General features: G+C 37.5%; 2 protein-coding genes, 1 long non-coding RNA gene and 1 pseudogene across 5 annotated transcripts; 2 read left to right on the top strand and 2 right to left on the bottom strand.

Annotated features, from left to right (window-relative positions):
• Positions 1-584: 584 nt before the first annotated feature.
• Positions 585-2,420, bottom strand: LOC139782687 (GTPase Era, mitochondrial-like; annotated as a pseudogene).
• Positions 2,421-2,515: 95 nt separating this feature from the next.
• Positions 2,516-9,269, top strand: LOC139782675 (uncharacterized). 3 transcript variants are annotated; one of them, XM_071721706.1, is made up of 7 exons: positions 2,516-2,981; positions 3,886-4,108; positions 4,401-4,541; positions 4,922-5,165; positions 5,391-5,592; positions 5,747-6,085; positions 8,874-9,269. In XM_071721706.1, exons 3-7 carry the CDS (start codon positions 4,442-4,444, stop codon positions 8,937-8,939), a joined length of 951 nt encoding a protein of 316 aa, XP_071577807.1. In that variant the 5' UTR covers positions 2,516-2,981; positions 3,886-4,108; positions 4,401-4,441; the 3' UTR covers positions 8,940-9,269. The 3 variants fall into 3 exon arrangements, with proteins under 3 accessions (XP_071577807.1, XP_071577805.1, XP_071577806.1); XM_071721704.1 differs by lacking the exons at positions 2,516-2,981; positions 8,874-9,269 and adding an exon at positions 3,025-3,122 and having other exon boundaries at positions 5,747-7,220; XM_071721705.1 differs by lacking the exons at positions 2,516-2,981; positions 8,874-9,269 and adding an exon at positions 3,236-3,253 and having other exon boundaries at positions 5,747-7,220.
• LOC139782663 (protein HID1) lies at positions 7,086-17,818 on the bottom strand. Its single transcript, XM_071721680.1, has 12 exons — positions 17,628-17,818; positions 16,756-17,115; positions 16,485-16,538; positions 16,189-16,412; positions 15,737-15,978; positions 15,244-15,474; positions 14,752-14,877; positions 14,171-14,427; positions 13,760-14,003; positions 13,480-13,628; positions 13,183-13,352; positions 7,086-9,212 (listed from the first exon to the last, which is right to left on the bottom strand). The coding sequence occupies exons 1-12, from the start codon at positions 17,691-17,693 to the stop codon at positions 8,990-8,992; spliced, it is 2,346 nt and encodes a 781-aa protein (XP_071577781.1). The 5' UTR covers positions 17,694-17,818; the 3' UTR covers positions 7,086-8,989.
• Positions 13,491-14,120, top strand: LOC139782688 (uncharacterized). Its single transcript, XR_011720943.1, has 2 exons — positions 13,491-13,630; positions 13,716-14,120. It is a non-coding gene; the product is annotated as an uncharacterized lncRNA (long non-coding RNA).
• Positions 17,819-17,938: the final 120 nt, after the last annotated feature.

Consider the following 17,938-nt stretch of genomic DNA (forward strand, 5'->3'; position numbering starts at 1 on the left):
TTGGTGTGATTTTCGAGGCCCTCCTCTTTGAATCCTGTGCCGATCTGTTTATGAGAAAATAATATACATCGATATGAGCTAGAAGTAATGCACCAAGTAAACAAAATATAAAGCCCATTTTACAATAGCCGTACACTAGCCGTAAGATGTAAGCAGTAAAAATTGACCAACAATGTCGATTATTTTTGAACTGTAAAAATCCTGTAAAAATTTGTAGCTTACTGCTTACGTCTTACTGCATACGCTTACGGCAATTGTGGACGAGCCTTAATATGCTCACAGTAAAAACTTAAATTATAAGAATTACCAAATTTGTCGTTGTGATATATATCTAAAAATATATATCTTATTACAAGTATTAGAGATATCTAAATACTGGATAAAGCTTTCCATTAATCATACAACGTGTCCCTGTTCATTTTCACAAGAAATATTTCAGGTACATCACCGTAACAAGCTAAGAGAAAACCACCGTAAGTGCCGGTCCTCTTTCCCTTGCCGATGTAGCTACCGATTACGACCACGTCAAGCGTATCGCCCCCCCCCCCTGACTTTTGGTTTCGGTTTGTATTAAAACATTAATCTTATCGCAAACATTTAACTTTATTTTACAAATAACAAATACAAGCCGAATCACGACAGAGATTGCACGCTTATATTCAATCTCACCGACGTTCGAAAAGCGTGCCGCAGTGCTTCCTCTGCTATAACGGCGGTCTGACCTATTCTGTTGTTGCTGCCGCACGTTAGTAGACGAGCAATTCGCTTGTTGGGACACGTGACGGACACCAGTGCCTTGATACTATCGTCGGGTGCTGGATCAAAGTGTTCCAACTTGACCTGTAAACGATATGGAACCTCGTTCGGCAGAATATCCATCAACTTTGCCCGCACCGTCTGTCGTATTATATCCTCGCACGTATTATCGCTGTAAACATGCCCTTCGTACTCCCAGGCTCGTGGCTTAGCCGTGTCTAACAAATAAGTCTGCAAAACACAAAAAAATAATGAAATACAGACGGTACAAATATTCCAAATATGGGAATTATATTATAATTTCCAAGAATTATATATAAATATTATTTACGATAGTCATAAATTTATCCTCAAATCGTTAATGCCATTCCCAGCCAAGGCAGATATAATAAATACATCATAGAAATCTGGAGATTTCTTGCTCTTAGTCAGAGTGTGTATCAAGTCGAGTAATATTTCCTTCTTCTTTAGTCTGTTTACTTTGTTAATGACCAGAATTATAGGAATCTTGCTTCTTATATCTTCCGTCAAGAGTTCTAATATGTTTGTATCAATCTTGTGCCTGGTATATACATTCTCTGCGTCCTGCACAATTCCTACAATATCTGCCGCTTGCAAGGAAGTCTTTAGATCTGTTTTGAAACTACTGACTAACTTGAACTTTTTAGACTCTTTCATGGAGACCATGCCAGGGGTGTCCAGGAATATCAGCTGAGTATTACCTTCGCAATATATTGCACGCGCTTTAGCTTGTGTGGTGTGCACCTTGCAGGATACAGGGCATACCTATTTAAAGACGTAATATGTATACGAAGAATTGTACATATATATGATAATAATAGAGTAAAAATAAGTAATATAAATTTTTGTAATAAACTTTTGTAGAATGCTCCTCCTGTATTTTTTATGTGCAGGTAAGAGATATAAATAAGACAACTTAATAAATTAAAGCTATGTAGACAAGATAATTTAATTTATACAAGTATACAAATTTATGCATTTAATAACTGTATAGAGGCTCAGTATATAAAATATTTCGATTAATTAGGCAATAAGAGCCATTATGCATTTAATTTAGATAAATATAAGATATAGAAACAAAGATGATTACCGATCGCTTGATAAGTTGGTTAACGATTGTGCTTTTTCCAACGTTTGATGCGCCTAGAAAGGCAATTTTTAGACACTTCTGGGCTTCGACACGTATCGACGTATGACTCTCGTTGGGTTGCAGAACGAATTCTCGTGCCGACTGCCGAAACGTCAACACTGTTCGAGAAACATCGTTGTAAACACCGTGCACTCGCGCGAAACACGTATCTCTCGATCGTGAATAGCATCTCGTTTTTAAGAAATCGAAGCGACTTTAGAAATGTTATATACACGTCAAGTGATCGCCGAAATTATGTTCTTTTATATTTTCCTTGTATTATTTCTAAAACATTACACCACCATTTTTATAGGTTATATTTGCGCGAGCAATTCCTTCTCTTTAATTGTTGATTTCTAATTCACAGAGTTGCAATGATTAGAATCTAGGATCTAATTAAATCTGGTATAGATTATAATTAATTTGTAGATTTCTGAAAATTTTCACGTGAAAATATAGGTGAATTTTATGAGTTCCGAAATGGTTGCCACCGTCTCGATTGTCTCGATTTCTCGAATCGGCGAAATCTCGCGTGTCGCACGCGCAACTTCACGTCGCACCTTGCGGCCCTTGCGCGCTCAGGCGCGCTGTCGGCGCTGTCGCTGTCGCCGGCGGAGCAATGGCGGACGGCGGACAACGGCGACTCGCGCGAAGATAAGTGTCTGTTATCGACGCACGTCCACACTCCACCGTGGCCCGTGACTCCCGTTTTTTCTCTCTATCTCTTCTCGCTCGAGACAAGGCGAATGAAGGCGAAGCGAGAAGGATAAGCCAGGATAAGTGTCGCATCGCGCGAAGACCGAGAGCGTTCGTGAATGAAAGAGGGAGGGGAAAAAGGAAGGGAAACCAGGCGAGGATTAGAGGATAATGCGCGACTTCGGCAGGACGAGAGTGTCAAGAGTGTGAAAAGTGCAAGGATAACCGGAGAAGAGACGTTTGCATCCGGTTTCTCGTGTCGCCGCGTCGGGCCAATATCGAATGTGCCGATGAGGGAGGCTCGACCCAAAGAGGATTACTACGTATTAACGCGTCAACGAACGGACGCGGAATGAGACGCGGAGCCCGCCGAGGACGAGTGAGTGTCGCAGACGCCTTGCTGCCCAGCTGGCTTCTCGAGAGGACCAGCACGCTCTCCTGCTGATTCCTCGTGTATCTTGCATTCATAGGTTTCCCTCTCCCAACCCGAGGCCTGCCTTGAATTGCAGGAAATACAGCTGTGAGCTGAGAAAATGATCCCAGCCTGAGTTTGTTCTCTGCGCCTTTTTTCCTTTGCACTTTCTACACTTTCCTAGCACAATCGCTGTAGGATTCCTTTATTATGGATCGCACTCCTTGCTAAAACAGCTGGTGAGCTGGTCTCCTTGTAAACTGATATTCTTCTTCACTGCCCTTTTATGCTGATATTTACTGTATGTTGATGTGGAGAGAAAAAAAACGAGTGAAAGAGCACTTGACATTTTATTTTGCCTATATGCTGTTAGAATGAAAGTAGAGATTCAGAAGATTATAGAAGTGATTATTTTTGAAATTGGGTGCATCTGCATCAGTTTTTCTTGACTATACTTCAGATGCGTGATTGTATTGTTTTAAAAAATATAATTAAAGAAAAACTTGATTTTACTTTTATATATCTAGTGATAATAATTTTTACGTAAATATTTGTAATATCTATAATATATTTGATACATGTTTTGATACATAAAATATGAGTGTCTAAGATGTGTATATATTTTTTGAGTTACTTCTGTAGTAACTTACGATAATTCCCTCGCGTAAACGGGATTTTGTAGTAACTTACGATAATTTACTCCGCGTAAACGAGTGAATTATCGTAAGTTACTACAGAACTAACGCTCGCGTAAACGTAGTAATTGACTCTTTTCTATCTTCTGCTGTGTGGCTGTATTTTTTGCTTCCAATGTTTACGCCAATTGCCTTATCGGTTTAATTGATAAATACGTGGTCTTGTTTTCTCTCAGAGCGCCACTTTAAGATAGAAGATGAACTTGACCAGCATCACAGAGACGACGATAACGCTTATAGCAGACGATGAATAGTCTGAGACCGATAAGACGCATTTATTCGCGATATATGATCAGTAGGGCTTGGGACCGACCCGGACAAGCAGGAGAGGTGTGCGTTGAAAGGAATGTTCAAGTGGGATTGCATATGATTCGAACGTCGACAAGAAATCATTGTAGAGTAAGCGATAATTGTATTTCTACAGCATAGCTTATGTAGATCTCTACGTGTTGCACATATAATGCTTAAATAATGTATAAATCTTAATACAAAGACAGAGAAATAGAGAAATGGTCTATATTTCAAGTAGATATATATTTTTAATTACACTTTTGCTGTTTTTCTTTATGCGCCAGTTTACACTACCAGTTTTTTTTTTATAAAGATGTAAGAGAGGGATATTATTTATCCACTGAGACATACAGACTATGATTTACAATCAAAATACTAAAACACTGTCTTGTATCATTAGCTAACGATGGATCTCTGAACCCGCTGACAGTGACTCCCCTGATGCACTTCTGGATCAACAAACCGGCGGGCAGGTACTACGGCTTCACTGGCCGCCGATACCCTGCCACACTGTGCCATACTGTGCCACCAAAATCACACAGTAAGTACGACGGTATAAATCCAGGATTAACAAAGTACCAACAAAGGATATGATATCAATGAAGGGTAAAATGTGAAAATTATATATTGCAATTCTACTCCCCTATGTTGTGTGTACCTTAAAATTATTAGTATATATATATTTTTTTTATATATGCTAAATTGTAAAGGATCTTTATCATTATCATACAAAACTCAAAATAGTTTAGGAATTATTTCTTCAGATAATTCTGTAAAGCTAACTGAACTCTTCAAGTTAGTTGAATAAATAAGTGAAAAAATTAAAAAAGATTGAGGGAACATTTTTATTATCTATTTAATTATTCTTTTTATTTCTCTTATCATTATCTTATTTCTTTTATTTGTTGCTTATTTTTGCAGACCAATGTCGGCGCGGCGGTGAACTTAGGCAAATGGTGACTCCAGTGCATCGATTCCAGGGCCTTGCAGGTAACCTCGCAGCCGGAAACGCATCGCCAGCTGGACCTAGTAATGTCAATAATTCCTGCCGAAGCATCGTCACTCGTTCGACGACGTCTGCGCGAATCCATAACAACGAGAACCGTCATCACAGTTCGGCGTCGCTCAGCGCCGCCCAACTCGCCCAGCTGAACAACATCCCCAAGTAATTAATGAAAACACAAAAAGGTCTACACTAAGAGAAAGGAGACATTCTGAGAGGAACATGCTCTTCCTATATACAGGGTGACTCACTTATACATATCTTAGCAGCAGAAAGATTACTTATAAATGATTCGCCCTCGGTTTGCAGTTTTGTGAGTTTAGTGAGTTTAGATACATGGCACTATGGTGGTATTAAATCGTTTTTGGTTTAACGTATTGTTTGCAGCAATGTCACCGACGCTAGTAACAATCAACTGATTCTGTCTAATGCGAACGGTACAGAACGGAATAGAAGCCTACTAACGGGGAGCGTCTTTGATTTACGGGAGGCCGAACTGGCCGGCTTCCGACTGCGCTGTGGCATCTGGTCCTCTTTTGCTCTGGCAACAATCTTCGTGGCAGCCGCCAAATTCTACTTCGGTTATCGGGTAAGCGCGTCTGTACTTGGAGAGATTATTTTAATCTCAAGATTGTATCTCAAAATTCTAATTCAAATACTGCCACTGTTTTGCAATTTATAATTCCTCTGTTGTCTTTTCGTTTTGTTTCCTGATCAATTAATTCTTACCTTCGCGCTAACAGGGGCCTGGCCTGGAGATACTTGTGTTTTGCGGGCTGCTAATATTGCTGCTGTCCGCTTGTTTATACTCGATCTTCTGCAAATATAATCGTGAAAGCTATTACCACCATAGCGGTCGACCGGAGCACAACGCTCGTATGCAGGAGGATCACATTGTCACTCTGACGAACGCGTCCAACATCGGCGACAGCGTTGTCAATAGAGCGGCAGCGACAGTGCCGATGACGACGGTGAGACAGAACCCGCCTCCGCCGCCTTATCACATCGCTATCCTGATACCACCGCCGTCACCACCGCCACTTGCGCCCTCGGACGAGGCGCCGCCACCCTCTTACGACAAGGTCATGCGATGAAATCGCCAATAAAATCGAACTAGGACAGCTCGTCTAACAATTCTTCCTTCGACATTTTCGTGTCCGCTACGCAAGGCAGCACAAATCAATTCTCTAGGTTTAAGCAACATTCACATCTGTGATAAGAGCGCAATGATGATGACACATCGACAACACATCGGGGGTTCAGTTCGGGGAAAAAAAAAGATTCTCACGCGGCGATATTTTTTAGTGGGCATTACGGAGAGAGCCGCGCTCCGCCAATGAATTTCCGTTTGATGCGGGTAAACTGTATTCTAATCTTTTTATACTTTACTATGAAACTGTGTGATATATTTAACTTAGGTTTAGCCGCAACGCAGCGCGTAGCTGGATACTTGGTCGAGCCACTTGTTTATTCTTCCGGTTAGGACTTTCGCGGGGCGCTCACTCGAGCACGGGGTTCTTCGATATGTATAATTCCAAGAATTCACTGAATTATGTTCGATTACTTAATTGTCTTCATGATCTTGTAGAATGATATATGAAGATTACTCTTGTTACACATACATACCTACATACAAACATACATATATACGTATATATATATATATATATATATGTGCAAAGGCACTCGCGATGAAAAAAAATTAATGCATGAATTCGAACGTGCAATTCGAGCCTAGGTGTCAAATGTGCAAAACCGTGTGTATGACTCGGTCGCCACTTACGATAAGCTGGTAACAGTAGGCGCGTTTAGCGTACAATTTCAGTTGTCAAATAGGTGTAACTTTCTGTCCACTAAACGCGCTCGTTATCGAATCTCATATATATACGATATGCATGTCGCGTCGTCGCGTGCTTCGCGACATAGGAGCACGCACATCGCATGATAGTTTACGTGTAATGTTAGCTATGCGTTATCGTGCGAAGTATAACATGATTTTATATTTCTTTTTTCATTAATGCATACGTGAGAGTGAAAAAGAGAGAGAAAGAAAGGGAGTGTGTGCACACACGTAAATGATCGTTTATGTCATAACTTTGTGTATTTAAGGACAGATACATATAATACATACTGATGTGAGATCCCGTTTGGATGTTCTTCGTAACTGTAAGTCGCAAGTGTACTATGATGTACAAAACACCGTCGTTTCTAACTACACTTATAATCTTGTTTTTATTTCAAAAATAGAAGAGTAAAACTCAAATTCCCCTTTTCCAAAATTTATGGTAATTTTACGGTAAAGTCGAAGAGATCTGTCGCGGATTTTTACATGTTTCTCCGTCTTTTATGTCATGATAAATTATCGATTTGTTCGAAAAACATTGCAAGAAGCGAAACGAAAAATAAATAAAGTGGAATTAGAGAATATGAATTTTGCTCCTATACTTCATTGATTACTTTTCTCTTAAGGCCTGAGCATACATTTATTTTATTTTAAATCATAGAAAGTCTAAGAGAGTGCAGTCTAAGGAGAACAGGGGGATCTAAGATCCATTCTTCCTACGTTACAGTTTTAAGAAAATTGCAGTTGACTCGCCGCGCGCGACGTCATTTCGTTCGTAAAAAGCATTTTCGTCGGGTCCGTTCTTATTTACACTCTTAGAAATGAACTCGCACTTGCAAGACAAAAAGAAGAAAGGCCACGTGGTGCTGCGGTAAATGTAATAAAAGCGGACCCAAAGATTTTTATCGTACAAGATCCAGTACCTTTCGCAAAAGTGCGAAACGGTTTCCAAGTATAAATAAGCATTTAAGTGTTACTTCAGTTTACAGCTGTACGCGAAATATATAACAGTTGTGTGCAAAAGCGGATAAAATCATCCTTCCGAAAAGCGCAGCTACATATCGCGAAAGATGAATTTTCTAGCTCTGATAACGATAATCATTCTACGATATCGCCGGTCTTAATGAAACAATTATATCGAATGTTCTTTTTTCTTGAAAATAATTATGCTAGAATAAATATATCTAATTGTTTTTTTTTCTACTTAAGAAGAGTCATTAATATAATACAAAACTGTAAAATATGAATTATGACTGATGATAGTAAAATATAATGTACATGAATATAAAAATGCGAAGAAATGTATGAGTAAAGTTTAAAATATAATTTTTTTACTTATAGTCAGTTCTTCTTGTCGTCTGTTAAATTAATTTAATTGGCGAATTTTTCCTTAAGATCGACGATATATATTTTCCATTTACTGACAGTATATATATTACTATGATACAAACGAGATTATACAGTCTTCGGGATACAATAATAGTAATAATAAGTCACTGAAACTGATTGCAAACGATGTTTGCGATCTGTATACAGTACATGTATGTTACATCAAGATGAAAGTACTTTGGAGGTTCACGCAGTGTAAAAAGTAATCGAAAACGAGATGAAGCGTGTGACTCGACGCGTTCGTCGCGCTGTCTCGTTAAATTCCCGTAAACATTGGTCAAAACTAACCGATGTTTAATTGATTCTTGCCTCTTTCTTGGTTATAGAAAATTGATTTGACTTGCAGGAATGGTGACAACCATCAGCGAAACCATTCAAATAAGGAGAACCAATTTCGCCGGATTTTTCTTCAGCTAAAGAGATAACGAATCAATTAAATTTCAGTTATATAACTGAAGGATTCTAATGGTCTAATACGTTTTTATAAAATCTCGAAGGAACTTTTATTTTAGAGTTCTCTTCATAATTATGTATTTTAACTGATTTATTTTAAATTTTAAAGGTGAAGAAACTTGTATATCCTCGAGCTCTTACAAAAGTAGATCGTACTGAATCCTTCAATTTTAATTAATGTTCAGAAACGATGCTACATGATACACAATAACGAGTTTGATGAGACTCATCTTCTTGCGCACTGCCAATAAAACAGTATTTCAAGTGCGAACGATAACGAACCTCTTATAGCGATTGTTATCTAAACCCTCTGGATCTCAAACAGCTTGACGTCCGTATCATACCATATGGGTGGTTCGACATTTCTCAGATATATAACGCCCCACATGTACGTGCGAAACCACGCGGTTGTGCCGGCGTTAGCTTGATACCGCCTGATGAGGATAGGATGCGGCACTGGCAGCAACCCGACAAGGGTACCGTGTTGCAGGAACTTCAGGATCTCGCTCTCGTCTGTCAACCCCCTGTTACAATCAATAAAAGAGAGAAAAAATATATATATATAAGTGTAAAAACGATAACATGTGTTGTTATTTATGTTACGGGCAATTTGATTAATTCGGTCATTATGCATAATGGCCGGACATTATGCATAATTCCCGCTTCTTTCGGGACATTTGAATAATAAAAGCAAAAATGTTCAAATTAATCAAACTGACCGGTCATTATGCATAATGCCCACAGACAAGTGGGAAATGTGATTAACATATTAAAATATCTTTCTAAAAAGAATGGCAGTCTGTCTATAATTTCAACTTTTGCTAAATATCTACAATTAGGGCCCCAACGAGAAATCAATTGAAAAGAGGTAAATTCTATGTATTTTTGCCTCTCGAATCCAAAACTGTTAATAAAATTTGGGGGTCGCTAGAATTTTTTAAGATATCGTTAAGAAAATGAGAAAAAAACACTAAACTCGGATATTTGGTTTTTTATTTATCAAATACGGATTAATTATTACTCATTGTCGGTTGTATTCTCTTCCGGTGGAAAAAATTTTCCGATGATTTCGAAAAAAGCAACTATTTTGTCGCTAAACTTGTACATAGGTTAGTGACGCGCTTTAAACAGTTAAATACTTTTAAAGCGCGTCATCTAACCTATGTAGGTTAGTGATGCGCTTTAAACAGTTAAATACTTTTAAAGCGCGTCACTAACCTATGTACAAGTTGCTCGATTGTCGGTCGAACACTGTGACGTTATGATTTTTGTGAGAACACGAGAATTATGTTTACTGTGCAAGGTGAAGCAAGGTCTACCCCACAAAGTTATTAACTTTTGAAAATAATGATTTTATGTCAATATTTACCACAATATCTTAGTAAATACAAGCGACCCCCAAATTTTATCAACAGTTTTGGATTCGGGGGGGCAAAAATACATAGAATTTAAATCTATCACATGTAAATCTATCACATACTAAAATTGGACACTTTGTAAGATTACCAAAAGCCCCCTACGCAAGGTTGAATTTAAATCTACATAAACCTTGCTTAGGGATCTTTGTCAATTTTTACAATGTTCCCAGTTGTAGTTCTCAGTTTTATGGTTTACTTGTCAATTTAGTAAAACAGAAGATTTTAGTAACAATGTAATGAGATAAATAAATAAGAAAGAGTTAAAAATGTAAAACCGTGAAATAAAATATAAGAAGGAGAGAAAGTTACTCTGCAATCTGCATATAAACATATTTTATTTATTTTTTATACGATAACATGTGTTTAATTAATAAGGAAATCTATTAATTTTTCTTACGCATTAGTCTTTCTAGGTGCGTAACATTTTTGAACAAAAAATTACTTCTTTACAAGGAACTTTGTTAAATCGATTTAAATATAAATAAATTTTTATTTGTAAACAAAATTATAAAAATAATCAAACTTTTACTAAAAAGAACAAAAAATATGACAAAACAAAAAAATAAAATATGACAAATACAAATGAACAAATCAATTATTTTTACAAATATTATAAATAAACGAATTACTTATTTAAACAAGATAAGCTACTATGACATTTTGAATTACACAGCTTTTTCTTACGCTTGCAGCTACACTTATTAGACCAGCATTTTCCTTTACAATTGCACCTCTTGAATCCTTGTCCTTCAAATTGAGAAGATTTTCTGGCGCATTCTCGTATGCCAACTTTTTCTGCTGGGACCTCTTCGGGATTAATGAATGATTCTGTACATATGGAGAATTCATTTCTGGCGTACAATTGTAATAACACACCATGTTTTGTTCCCAGCTCATAAAAATCATCTTTTTTAGATAATATCACTGCTAGTAGATTTTTTGGATCGCTTCTACCCCTATCAACATCTGGTATACGTAGTCGGACTGTTTCACCAACGTTTGGCTCAGGAAATTTGGCAGAAGACATCATTTTCATTTTCTTAGCTTGAATTTGTAGATTATGTTTTACTTTTTCTTGAGTGTCACGAATTTTTACTCTTTTTTCTCCAATTTTTCTAACATTTTCCAATTCTTCCAAATAATGATTATTTTCTTCAGATTGAGTTTCATTTCCATCTCCATCTTCTTTGTCCTGTTCATTACCCTTATCTTCTTGATCACTGCTGTGGTTTTCTTCCCCTTGCGTTTCATTCACATCTTCTTCGTCCTTGTTACTTCCAGATACATTTAAACGCAGTAATTCTTGTAAGTCTTCTTCAGATCTTAGAGACTGTAAGGCTTCTCCAGGCAAATTGGAAGTTTTAAGTCCTACTTTCACTGATCGGCCGAACATAGCTTCATACGGACTACATTTTATACCTTCGTGGTAAGCTCTGTTTTTCATAAATTGCACAAAACGCAAGCCGTCACTCCAATGTGTTGTTTCGTGTGTTTGAAGCCAAGTGCTGAGGATATTCTCGACATCTTGGTTAGCACGTTCAACAGACCCTTGGCTTTGACTGTGACGCGGCTTTCCATGGACAATTTTTAATTCAGACCACATGGAACAAATTTCTTCAATAACTCGATTGGAAAATTCTCTTCCGTTGTCGCTTTGCAAAACACAAGGAGCTCCAAAAATTGTAAAAATATCCAATATTGTATGTGCAACTTCTTCTGCAGTTTTCGTTCTTAGTGGTCGCAGCTGTACAAATTTGGTCAAGTGATCCTGATACACAAGAATAAATTTAAATCCTCGATCTTCTTGACTTTGCATATCAATCAAATCCACTTGGCAGCGACTATTCATTTCATTGAAAATCATTGGCTTTACAACTAAACCTTTTTTTGGAACTTTAAACTTCTTCTGACAAATTTCACATAAATTTAAATAAAGCATAATTGTTTCTTTAGTAATGTTTTTATATTTCTTCTTAATCTCTTGTACCATCCTATTTCTTCCTCCGTGTCCAATAGAAAGATGTACCTCATGAATAATATCGAAAACTTCCTCGTCAGTGACATAGTATTTTAAAACTGAATTGTCGGATACTGGATATATAAGTTTCTCACTGTCTCCAATCTTTATTAAATCAAAGCGTTTTAATTTTTGATAATCTTGCGGAGTTTTCTTACTCTCCTTTTTTTTAAGCTCCTTAATTTCATTTTTTTGCTGCAGGTACTTTTCCTTAGATAGATAAGCACTATTGTAAGCTTTGTTTGACTTCAGTTTACAAAGTTTATTATTAAATTTTCTTTTTAACTCTTCCATTTTAATCGATGTCATTATTCATGGATGTAGTGTCCAAATCTTATATTAATGCAATTCGACTCACTTTTACTACAACATAACCATGTTTATCAATAGCTGATTGGAAATTGTTCTAAGAGGTTAAGTTTCCAAACTAAAGCCCCTTGCACAATAGGCGATAGCGATAGCGATAGCGATAGCGACAGCGACAAGGTTGCCAACAAAGCTATACTCCCGTCGGACGTCCCACATCACGCCAGTTAAACACCGCGAGCGGTGAACCGACGGTGTGCGACACAGATTCAACTACGAGCTTTTTAACCGCAACAACTTTAATATACGCTATTGGAGCTGGAATTACCGCGGCTGCTGGCACCAGACTTGCCCTCCAATGGATCCTCGTTAAAGGATTTAAAGTGTACTCATTCCGATTACGGGGCCTCGGATGAGTCGCTATATCGCTATCGCTATCGTCTATTGTGCAAGGGGCTTAAGATTGCCGGGAAAATCAACTCAAATAAGGTAATTTATCAAAATGACCATTTAGCATTGGGAAATATGCATAATGACCGGGCAATTTGATTAATTCTTCTCTATTAATCATTTTGACCGAACAAATTGGGAATTATGCATATTGCCCGGCCATTATGCATAATGCCCAATTTATCAAATTGCCCGTAACATTTATACGAGAATTTTTTAACAGGATTCTCTATGAGTGACGGTGAAAAGCGTTCAAGTCCGAAATAGACGATCTGTTATTTATAAATCAGAATGCTCGCTCACTTGTCGATGCAGATCTTCTCAACCTGTGGAACGAGGACCTGAAGTAATCGCATGATGGTCTGTAGTGGGAGCTTGCTCTTCCACTGGTACACCCAGTCGCTGGACGGCACCCACTGATGAACGTTATTGACATTGGTACTCGTTTGCTCGGCCACACGAATGCCACCCTTCTGCACATCGAACAAATTTCGATTGTTATTGCCGATTTATTAAACAGATTTTTATATCAGTCTTCGTTACTATTGCATTCAATGGATTTTTGATCGGGAATAAACTTTTCATATCTCTGTTTCTTACCGGCACTATGGAATTCTTGGTCGCGTTCATCGATTCCTCCGCGATATCCATCTTGCTCTCCGATCGATTACTGATCGACTTACCAATATCAACGCTGGCCGATGGACTCAGCGGATGCGCCGATTCCTTTTCCGTCATTTTCTCGATACCTGTTAGTTCGACTTTATATTATCTTTAAAATTGTCTTTAAATTTTTATCTCTATCCAATAATATCCATTGCTGTTCTCGAATTTAGGTCTATGAACTTAGTTGCCAGCCCGCGTACAGAAGGAGACTCACCAGGAGTCTCCAACAAGGATGCCTTCAAAGTGCCGGGTTCGGCGGGTTGCGCGGGATGCGATCCTTCCATCGCGGCCTCGCTGACATTCTCGTTAGACGTACTCGCAGGCATGTGACGACGCTGTCTCTTGCTAAGAGACTTTGCGATCGTGTTGCAATCACTGGGTAAGTTCGCGAGCGCGTGGAACACTTGCCGTTTGCGTATTATAGTGTAGACTAAGTTGCTATTTCCATCAAACTGATACTGAAAATCGAAAACAACACGTCTAATTTTATATTCCCGAAAAAATTGATACATATGTATCAATTCCTTGACTATATCACATATAACAAAAATAAATAAAAATGACTAAACATTCAAGACATAATAGATTGTATATTTTTTGTATGTACATTTTGCGAGCGCGTTACCTGGATAATATTGTTAAAGATCTCGAGCAAAAAGAACACCAAATGGTGATTAGTGGGCGCCGAGAAAAGGAACCACGGCGTACTAAATGCTTCCAATAAATGCAGCAGCTTCGTGCTGGCCACCATGGACAGTGTTTTAAGATACGGCGAGACATTGACTAGTATCGTTAGTAGACAATCAAACAGCGGTTGCAGTCTCTGATGGCCGGTTGTGATGATTTTATGGAATACAGTAACTAAGAGATCAGCATGTGTTCCTGAAACAAAACGATTTGCATTCTGATATTGACAATTTAAATGCATTTAAACGAGACTTGCAGGAAAGTAAAAATTTTAAAAATATGTTCTAAACACTGTGACTAAAATATTAAGAAACTGAATTAATAATAATTTAATAATAATTAATTTAATACTAAAGAAACTAATCTTAACTATAAAATCAGAAAATGATTTTAACAATTGACTTTATAATCGAAAATATAAATCTACAATCACATGCTATTACTTTTTTCGAATTAAAATCAAGTTTCTTAAAACTGTCTGATACAATTGATACAACGTATCAATTGACGTTGTCACACCTGTAAAAACTGGAATGTCCATAGGCACTGTAGCTGTGTAGGGTTTATTCAACCTCACTCCGAAATTGCGTTCTCCACTCAAGAGGAGTAAAATAAATACGCCGATGTGCATTAAACCAACTCGTGCTGAAAAAATCGGAAAGTTAAAATAGACAAATTATTCATTTAATTAAAAAGACGAAATTTGTTTAATACACTCCTTCAATCAAAGAAATATTTAAGTCTCCTGAAGAGCTCATCAATTACCATTTATTTTATGTATAATAAGAGCAATCAAATTTATTTATTCCCGATTAATTATGCTGTTTCTTCGAAAATATTCAAATTAATTTGTGCTGTTTCTTCGAAAATATTCAACGTCGTATTTCATTATCTCTAGAATACATCATTTTCCACGTGTCAGATATCTCATTTTTTAAAACATTTTGATATTGAATTAAATCAGCGTGATGTAAATAAACGAAAGTAAAAAAACAAAGAATAAAAACTTACATTGATCAGCACGCGAGTCGTTCAAATGATAAAGAATCGGCACAAGAACCTCAAGTACATCCGAGCTCTTTAGCACGTAATACAAGAACTTCTTGTTGTAATCGCACATTTTCCAAAAGAAGACTAGCAGCTCCTGGTGAAAATGCACTTTCTTTGTTGAATTCGGCAGATACGTTTGCATCAATGGATTATTCAACAACCTGGTGATACCCTTCAAGACAAATTGAAAATCTATAGGAACAAAAAAAAATGCATTTAGTCCTTTTTCTATAATCTATATAATACCCTTGTCTTCTCATCTTTCATTATATATATATTTTTTAATCTAAAAATTGGCATTTAATTAACCGAAAATTTATTTATCGCAAATATCGAACTTCCAGGATCTACGAAATTTAAATCTTATTTAATTTTGAACATATTGCTTTAACAAAACTTTAATTCAAAGTCTAATTATATAAAGATATATATAACTAAATATTAAAAATGTTACCTTCATCACGGTGGATTCGACTTAGATAATTGATGAACAAATTATCTCCGATTGCCCCTTCTTCCAACGGTGCTCCGCCAGTGGTGTCATGATCCAAAGTTACGATCAAGATTTGCAAAGCGACATCAACTAGCGGTTCCAAGGAATCGGTGAACAGCAAATGATTGTATGGCACACCATATCCAACGGGATCGTATGCGCATACCGTGTTCAAAAGCGATGTAAACATGGGTAAAGCGTGTCTGCGAACAATCATATGCAAATGTATACTAATTGTATTTAATGTGATAGAGCCTCATTGAATCTTTTTACTAAAAAAAGATCTAAAGGGAGGAAAACACTTGATAATTGAAAATCTCATATAAAAGTACAAATAATATAAATAAAAAATATTAAAAAATATACATATATCATGCGCGATTATATTAATGTAATTAAATGGAATAAATTACCTGTTTTCACTGCTGGTCAAATACTGAATCCATCTGTTCGGCATAATCGACAAGTCCGTCGGCGGATTGTACATGGTTTCGCTGAAGCATGTCAGCAAGAGCTTCAACAATTCCGTGCGATTCGAATCTAGAATGGGATACCTGGGCGGCGAGTACGCGAAACCTACTCCCGCTTCCCAGATATATTCGCAGCTGTCTATCGACTGCAACTCATCGGCTTTGTCCTAGAAAGACATTACGAGGCGTAATGCGTTCCGCATTTCTTATCGAAATTCCGATAGTTAACGAAGACTCACCGGACCGGATTTTCTGTTTGCAGCTACAGTAAAGTCAGGACAAAATAATAGATCCTAAAACAGAAATGGATTTAAGATTACATAGTTGTTTTGCAAATAGATGTAATATACTCTCAAGATATATTCTCTTGCTCCATATAAAACATTAAACATCACCAATTGATTATTATAGATAATTAACAATATAATTTTATTAGCAATTTATTATCAAATTTGTATATTTTACAGGAATATTCAATATGTCACATTATCTACTTTAAATGTCTCTTACACAGAGCGCGTTCACCAAAGAATGTGCCAATGGCAAGCTCTCCTCGTCATCTTTGCCAGGTAAACTGGACCAAAAGAAGCCTTTCCAATCGGGATCCTCGAATATATAAGGTAGCAAACGTGTCAATAAGCGACAGCAGTTCAGGACAGTTTGATGCTCCCGTTGGGTTCTGCAGCTGCTATCCACTGCCTTGACCAACTTCTCCACCGCCTTGTAGCATAACGTTGCCAAATTAGAAGGCGCCTCCTCCCTCAACACACGGATCTCCGGCGCCGGGATCAGGGTAAAGATGTCCTGAACGTTGGACACATTCTCGGACCAGAACTGATCCCAGAATATATCGTCCGATGAATCGATCACCTGATCAGTAGACATTACATGAATAAAACATGTGGAACGCAGTCAATAATTGGAATATTTCGAAAGATACATTAATCCTCAGCGTTCAGTGTGTAATACGCACGTCAAGGAACATTCAAATTTAACTAATTATGACAAAAAATTTTAATAAAAATCCAACACGTCAATATGTATAGGGAGTAAAAATCTAATCTATTACATATCGTGTAATACTTTTACAATTGTTCCTCATAGCAGTTATTGTTGTTGCAATTTGACAAATCTTAAGACTGTTATCACGCTTTCGTAATCTCTCCATCAGCAATATCAATTTCGATATGGCAACCTGTTTGGTCATTCTTTTTCCTCGACACATCGATATTATGTACATATAAAACGATAAAAATGCAGATGTTCTAGCTGGATTCATCATACTGACTCGTTGATCGTCAAATTCGTCGAGAAAACGTATTTCCGTCGACCTGCCAGCCGATCATATGTTACCCGTCAGATAAACAAGCGGCTGCCTCTACCTGAGTTTTCGACGTTAATTGCACCACGGCCTTCCGGAAGTTCAGCTTTGTGTCAGCATTGCCCATCGCGTTCCTCGTTGTCACCGGCAGCAATTAAAATTCGTCGTAGCCGAACGCCGAACGGGAGTGAAAACGCGTCGTTGCTCTTTAAATGGACATCATCGTCGCCATGTTCGCATTTGTGACAGCGGCCGGATGACAGATAAACGGAGCTACCAACCGCAAGATTTTTCGCGCGAAAAAGACGAATGGAAAAATGAAGCACTCGATTCTTTTTCGTCGGCGAACGTTGGAAATAGCGGAGGAGAAGA

The sequence above is a fragment of the Temnothorax nylanderi genome, unplaced genomic scaffold, assembly GCF_030848795.1.
Source record: "Temnothorax nylanderi isolate EJ_2023f unplaced genomic scaffold, tnyl_v1.0 TNYL_tig0433_pilon, whole genome shotgun sequence".
Taxonomy (NCBI): Eukaryota; Metazoa; Arthropoda; class Insecta; order Hymenoptera; family Formicidae; genus Temnothorax; species Temnothorax nylanderi.